Raw genomic sequence first — 8,426 nt, 5'->3', positions numbered from 1 at the left:
TCAAAATTTACAGAAGAATTATTATATGATCTACCATTTGATGTTTTTAAGAGAGCTGATACTTCGTTGCCTCGAGCTCTGAAACTTGACACAAACACCAGATCACTTGAAAATCCTAAAGATTATCATTTTTTGATTTGAATTACTCATTACAAGTACTCAGGCGATTCATGCATTACCCACGTTTACCTTATTAACAAGCTTTACAACATTCGTCTATACTTAGTTCACTCCTCTCATCAGGGCATTCTTTTTTAATGCTTCAGATTCTCTTACACTCCTAGCTTGTTGAGAAAGTGAATGGGCTGCTTTCCCAAATACCAGACATTCAATTACGTTGGTTCATCTCTAGTTGCTTGGAAATACAAGAAAGAAAGTACAATTTCAAGATCTTCATCCGAGAGTGAATATCATGCTATGACTTCAACTGTAGTGATGTTATATGGACAGTTCTTTTACTCCACGAATTAGGTGTTCAACAGCTCAAACCGGTTACTGTACACTGTGATAATCAATCTTCTATTGCAACCAATCCTGTTTTTTATCCGCGCACGAAACACATCGAAGTTGATCGTCACTTTACTCAAAATAAAGTCATGGAAGATCAATATCATCTTACATATCTTCCTAGCTACTACTCAGCAGTTGGAAGACGTGTTCACTAAAATTACTATCTTACCAGTTTAATCATCTTCTTTCCATATTAAGAGTGTATACAATTTCTTCCAACTTGAGGGGAATATTAAGTGAGGTGATTCGCAGCATAATTAAGCTAATTTCGCTCAGTATAATATAGCTTTGCACACTCTTAACATTAGAAAACTTTAAGTGACATTAGTAATATAACCGTCAACCAACATTAGATATACAGATAGGTTGTGTATCCAGAATTTAGTTAGAAGATTAGCTCCAACTCCCTTGTGTATATTCAGGTTATCATAATATACTAGACGACCATCCCCGCCCTTAATTACCATATTCTAGTTTGCTCTTCGCATTCCATTCCGAAAGTTCATCTTGAAAAAGTAATAGACCCAAGATACTGCTTGCTCGACTTGTCAAAAAAGTCTTGACTAGCAATTTAGCGATGTCAGAAATGATATTTGACGATTCCTAACAAAACTTGCATTCGTTGTAATTTTACGTAAGCAAATTTTATAAAGTATAATGACACATATACCAGTATTATTGTTTCAACGCAAATTTTAAACCCGTCACTCTGTGCCATTGCGTGACCAAAGTCTATGTTTTAATTGTATTTATCTCTAAATATATTAGTATTTATCTCATAATATACACAGTTGTGGTAAAATTTCAAAATATAATATATATAATTAGTCTTTATATTATTTAAAATTTGAAATATGGCAAAAAAAAAAATTTGAAAAGAGAAACTATTATGCTATCGAAATTTATTGATTCATATATTGTTTGTATCCTTGAATTGGAAGATGATTTTAGCACACAATATGATTCATAATTGGCAGAAGTTACAAACTTCATCAGCAAACTTCAAAGAATTAATAGATTTTTTTTATTCTTAATTTGTCACAGAATTACTAATAAACTTATTTCAAGTCCCAACAAATATTAAAAAATATTGTAACATGTAAGGGTAGTTTCTTTAAAATATCGGTCTTATACCCTCTCAGCCCGAGTAGGTTGTTTAGTTTCACTGTGTGCACGCATTTTAAGGCTCGTATAAAGTAGAGTTTCATAATGTTTTTTTTTTTGAATAAAAGTTTAAACGTCAAATTTTTATTTAGGAAATAAATCATTTAAAAAAATATTATGAAACTATATTTTATAGAAGGTTTAAAATACGTGCCAAAACAGAACCTAAACAATTCCTATCATTTATGTTTTTGAGTTGCATAATTTAAACTTAAAGGTAGAAGTATGGGGCATCACATATTCGAAAGTGGGTCACCAGTGACATATATTCACATAATACTTCAATAATCATCTTCCCTATCACTTGTATAGTATAGCTCACTAGCTGTAGTGTGTGGTTCTCAATTGTTGTATATCGCAAGTCCCTACTTGCTGCTGTACAAGTAGGCATGGGAAAGCATGAATTCCCTGAAGCAAGTGAATATGCTGATGTTCTAGAAGAAACTCTGTGTAGTTGGTACTATTTGTCTATTTAAATGCACTTTCGTATTTCTTCAGAATTTGTTGTGTCATTATCTTTTTCGGCTATAAATCAGTTGAACTGTTTGTGGCAACTATGGGCTCATCTCTCTTTTACTAAAGTAGAGACTAGTGAATTTAGAAGCGCAGAGGGGTAAAAAACGGCTAGAACCTACTGCCAAATGTTCAAGATAAGGGCTATATGCGTCTAAAAGGGATAAATTCGAAAATGAATTGCCATGTTAATTTAGGGCTAAATTTGAAGTATTTATTTTCGTGCTCGGTAGGTTAAAAGAACGAAAATAAATTATGTTATCAGCTTTTGCCATGTTTAGGGCAAAATCTCAAGTAATATTCGTGTTCTGGTGTGTTAAAAACAAAGGGACTACGGTAACAGCTTTAGCTAGGACGTTTAGGATTAAAGGTTTAGCCCTAAATTGAAGTAATTTTTGTGTTGTGGTATGTTATAAAAAAAAGACTAGGGTTAATAGCTTTGGCCATGTTTATAGTGGTAAATTTGAAGTAATTTTCGTGTTCTGGGCTGTTCAGAAAAAAAAGATTACATTAACAGCTTTCACCATGCATGTTTAGGCCTAAATTTGAAGTAATTTTTATGTTCGGGTCAATTAAGCAAAAAAGAGTCTAGACAGCATCGATTCTGGCACAGTTTCGGAAGGGAGCAATATACTGCACCCAAATGAAAAACAAAGAGAGATGAGATATTGTTAGCCAACGCTAATTCAGTTTCTCAATAAACATTTTTAGTTATTTTAACCCTCGTATCAAGACCTAACTCAAATATAATGCGAAACTCCTTTCTTTTCTGCAAGTGGCTTTCGTGTTTGCAGACTATTATTAAGAAAAATATATATAAAATTTCTATGTAACAAAATACGAGTCAAAAAACAGAAAAACTGCAGGTCTCATTATCTTTAATTCAAGGGAGCAGGTCTCACTCTGATAATTGAAAGGTGTATGTCCCATTTTACATGAGGATTAGCCATGAAAGTGGTTTTAAACGTGAGAGCATCTAATTATTGTATACCGACTTTGCACTAGGACCACCTAGAGGACCCCTCGCAAATGTTGTCTATACATAAAACAACTCAACCCACTCCTCAAACCACACTCAAGCCACAGCTCTAAAGCCATCTAGAACACTATCCAAACAAAAGCTCTGTAAGATGAGCCAAGAAATCTTCATGGAATCCGACCTCTCGTATCTTCTGCAGTCTATTGAGCACCAACTCCTCGACGACTCTGAACTCTCCAACAGTTTCCCCTTAGTAAATCCATGGGAGTCGTCCACTGAGCCGATACTTAATAATTTTTTCTATATGGAGAATACTGTTGAGCACTCCTTTAATATGGAGTACACACCTCAGTTGGAAGTGATCAATGAGCACAAAGAGAAGGAGAAGGCCACGGTGCCAGTGACTCACCCTCCACAAGAGCGGAGTCGTTATAGAGGCATAAGGCGACGTCCTTGGGGAAAATTTGCTGCTGAAATCAGGTCCCCAGCTAAAAAAGGTAAAAGGGTTTGGCTTGGAACATATGAAACACCGGAGGATGCTGCACTAGCTTATGACCGAGCCGCGTTTAAGATACATGGCTCAGCTGCTAAGCTCAATTTCCCTCATCTGATTGGGAAAAACATACCAGAGCCCATCAAGGTGACTCCAAGACAAAGAACCTCAACTTCTTCATCCTGCTCATCATCTTCGTCGTCTTCAAATAGCGGCTCGGCCCACAAGAAGTCTGCGAAAGCTATAAACTGAGCTGAAGAATGGGAAAGAAAGCTATATATCAGCTTATGATCAGTTTTATACGGACTTCTTAATTTAGGTAACTCAGTTTTGGTTTTAGGATAATTTCCAGAGATATATATCTGCTTGTTTAGTTTTACGAAAAATGATTTATAAATTTCATGGGGATTTCATTTTTCGTAAAACTATACTCAAGCAGAAGTTGATCTGTGAAATTATACGAAAACCATCAAATAATTTGCGAGTATTAATTAATTAGTATTTGTGCTCTTAGATGAGAATAAACAAAATTTTGTGTGGTTTATATATGTTGCTTTCATAAACTAATCTAGCTAACCATTAATCATGTCCAATTACTAGAATTACGTGTTTTGCACAGCTGCTATGCCTTTTATATTCCAGAAATTATTGAAACATGAATTGACGTGTGACAACTATGATCTGTTTCCTTGTTATGAATGGAAAACTTTTACGGATGCATTTATCTTCGTTCATTCTAACCATAAAAGTCTTCTAGATGATATGATGAACTTTGTATATATCTTCTACTCCTAATACTTATTGAATTTTGGGTTAATTCATTTTCAAAATCAAGATTGATACCGCAGTGACCTTTGTATACTACAAAGTGTAACAATGCAAGCAAGAACAATTGGATTTTTGTTTATTAGTCTAGGGCAAATTGATTCTATATAAGAATGTGTAGTTTGCGGGGTTCATTATAATTGTCTAATAGCAAGTTAGCACTTAGCAAGACAATAGTAAAACCTGATGAAGAAAGCCTATACAAGTAAGAAACAAATTACGAAAAACTTGAAAAAATCACCTGGCAGTCAGGAAAAAAGTACCGGTATTAGAAATCTCTTCGATTATGACAAGATAAATCGTTGAGTAATTCAAAAGAACAACTCAAGAACACGGATCTGAGGACACTGACAAATAATTATAATTTAGAGTGAATTGCAGTTTGTGTACCTGAACTATCACATTCTTGCACTTTGTGTACCTGGATTATACTATCTAGCACATTTGTGTGCGTGGAGTTTAAATATTCTAACTATATACACACTTCAGTTAGTTTTGTGTTAACACCGTTAGTTAAAGTTGTAATAAGACTACAACTTTGACAACCATTCACTTTGTAGTCTAATTATTACAGTTTTAACTAATGGTGTTAACACAAAACTAACTAACAAGAGTATGTTTTTTACTAGAATCTTCCAACTCCAGGTACACAATATTGTGCTAGATAGTATACTCCACATACTCAAAATGCAAGAATCTGATAGTTCACATACACAAAATGTAATTCACTCTGTTGTTAGTGTTATAATACTACTTTCTGTTTCTTAAAATATATATGGTAACAGTTTTTGGATAATAAAGTGGGTTTTTCATGATTACAATTCCTAAAAACAATTTTAAGAAAACCAAATACGACTACTCTCTCCGTCTCTCTCATTTGTTTACATTAGAGGACGGGACTCGACACACATTCTAATACTCTCATAAAATGTAGTTTGATAAATTATTTTAAACTTTTTTTTCTTCTGAATAATAATTTGATGTTTATATTTTTATAAAAAAAAATTCAAAAATAAGTTATACAACTATGTTTTATATGCGCATTAAAATGCGTGTCAAGCGGTGAAAAAAACTTTAAAAAAATGAGAGGGACAGAGGGAGTATAAATTTTTGAAAACAGAAGATAGGTTAAAGTTGTTCTCTAAACTCAAATTAGAATTTTGAAAACATGAATCGTATTTAAAATTCTTGATGAAAAGAGATATTGAGATGAAAAACTTTGAATTGGATTGTATCTCAAATTCAAAATATCAGAATACTCGTACTTTACCCGTCCCGTTTTTGTTACTTCTTGTCAAAATTCACATTTAATTTTATTCAACAATAATAAACAAGCTATATTTTAGCATATATTTTCACTATTTTTATTAAAAATATCAAATTTAAAATGTAATTTGCAATATTAACTCAATATGTAAAAGTACTTTGGGATATATTACTACAAAACCGGGATTGAGGAAATATTAATTTGAGAATTCCATATGATAAGTCTTATAATATCATTTCAAAATGATAATTTGGAATGAATTACATATCCTAAATATATACAATCTTGAAAATTAGAGGCTGCATTACAAAAGTTTTGAATATTGCAAGGATGGGAGAGAAAAGAGTAAGAGAAGAAAAATTAAGTACCACTACGGTTCACAGATTATGTAAGATATAATAAAATAAATAATCAAATTAAGTTTTTTTTTATAAGCAGCATTAATAAATTCAAATCTTGGGAATTCTTACAAAAGAGTGCCGCATCCAGCCAATCAAAACAAAACTAATCAACACTTGCACTCTTCTTATGCCGTACAAATTAGTATCTGTTCTAATAATAAAGATGAGTCAAAGTCGAATCTGGTATCCGGGGACAATAGAGGATAAATCCAGTGAGTTATCCAATCCACACCACAGCGTTATCCAAATAGTAATATCTACTTGCTGCCATTTGTTAGACTCTTTGCCCTACATCATTTTTAAGTAGCGGGTTCTGCCGTTGTTAGTGTTTAACCAAGTAAAATTAGCAAATTTCGAATGTTAAAATGTTTTAGAAATTAAACTAACATATTACTTGTTTTCTGAATTTTCTTCTCTATATTTTTGGAAAAACAAAAAGTAGTTTAATTATCTTAGGGCTTATTTAGTAAAGAATAAACAAATGAAAGAGAGAGTGTGGTTTTAACATTCTTTATTAAAGCACATATATATCGGAGACAATGAGAACAGAACTATAAAGGTATATATTGTGATTTAAATTTTACAAAAATTATTGAGCATGTCCCAAAAGGAATTATTGAACCTACATTTTGCGGTGAATAAGCAAAAACTGTTTCAATCTTTTTTTGATTCTCTCTATTAAGGAGCAGTCATATCAGTGTAATATATTGAAGAACAACACAAAATCGAACAAACACCTTGAAAACGATTTGAAGCTTATCAAGTAACTTTTTCTGGTGATCGGTCAATTATTAAAAAATGAAAAACTATTCAAGTTCTGACTGGTATTTAACGGGAATATATTTAACCTGGTAGGGCTTGTGATTGGTTCATCATGTAAATTACATTTGTCATTTTCGTGCAAATTACAGTGGAAAGGCTGATACATTCATGATACATGCATATTTGGTTATCTTCATTCCCAAAGGGTGTTATATTTATTACCTCACATGAAACTGCAGTCCAAGTCAGGGAGAGAGAGAGAGAGGCTTCAACTGTTAACATGTCACAGAAAAACTAATTTTCAGTTAGCGGCAGAACAAGGAATGAAATAATGAATTAGGACCTCAGTCAAAAGTAAACAGCTAATTTTTAACTATCAGAAGTTACACTTGCAATTTTTACTTGAAAATTAAGGCATCAATCATCATGATTTAAGACAACACAGTTATATGACTTTGGCGTGATTTGAAATATAATGGGGCGGTTTGAGTGAGTTTAAAATAATTGTTTTTTGTTTAAAGTAAAGAAGTGAAAGAGAGGTTAAAATTAAGCAACTTAATACTTATAAGTCATTAAAATGTTTGAGAAACAAATCATGAAATAAAAACTAGTATTCTCAACTTCTTACAGATACTTCTTCACGTTTTGTAGAAACAGTACGAACAAATGATTCAAACTTAGAGCAAGTCCAAGAGGTGCCTATATCATGTCCTAAGTTATTATTTAGGGCATTTTATTGAAAAAGTTGATCCAACAATGTCGATGCCTTAGAGCAAGTCCAACAATGTCTTAGCAAGTGCCCTGTAAATATAATAAAAGATAGTGTTCTAGTGACTTAGGACATATTTTTGATATATGAACTCCAACAACATGCCTTATAATTGTGCCTTATTATTAAACTAATACTTTATTTCAATTAATATTGGAGGGAAGTGAAAAAGTAAGAGGGGAGAGATGCAATGAAATGATGGAAGTTAATATTTTATTAGAAAAATTGGTTTCGGACATGCTTAGTAGTGCCTAAAAATGAGGCACTTATTGGATGTCCTAGTGGTTTAAGGCACCACTAGGACATTGTTGGAGGACACTTTTCATCCAAATGCCTTAAATTTTAACTTAGGACATTGTTGGACTTGCTCTTATATTATCACTAGGACAACCTCCTCAAGCCCTATTTTTGAGACACGTCTCTGCTTGCGCTATCCCATATTTTATTATAAATTCTTATCAACACAGTCTTTCTCTCTCTACTTTTATATTATGCTTTAATGATGAAAAAGAGTTTTTAATAATAAAATATTAAACATCTTGTGAGAATAGGGCACATTGTTGGAGTTCAAGTTAGTAAAATATGTCCTAAATTACTAAGACATGATATATTATATTATATTTAAGTTTTAAACTAAGACACTCTTGGACTTGCTCTTATAAACTCAGAAGTCGGGCCAAACACCCCTTGTATATTTGTTGAAATACTATCTGCATGTCAAAATAGCCTATCTCAATCTAAGA

General features: G+C 32.5%; 1 protein-coding gene across 1 annotated transcript; it reads left to right on the top strand.

The window, feature by feature from the left end:
• Positions 1 to 3,317: 3,317 nt before the first annotated feature.
• On the top strand, positions 3,318 to 3,911 carry LOC108217685 (ethylene-responsive transcription factor 2). Its single transcript, XM_017390565.2, has one exon. It carries the CDS (start codon positions 3,318 to 3,320, stop codon positions 3,909 to 3,911), a length of 594 nt encoding a protein of 197 aa, XP_017246054.1.
• The last annotated feature ends 4,515 nt before the right edge of the window (positions 3,912 to 8,426 follow it).

Source organism: Daucus carota, chromosome 4 (genome assembly GCF_001625215.2).
Source record: "Daucus carota subsp. sativus chromosome 4, DH1 v3.0, whole genome shotgun sequence".
In the NCBI taxonomy this organism is placed as follows: Eukaryota; Viridiplantae; Streptophyta; class Magnoliopsida; order Apiales; family Apiaceae; genus Daucus; species Daucus carota.
The sequence above is the reverse complement of the archived record's forward strand: the minus strand, read 5'-3'. Positions and strand labels throughout refer to the sequence as shown.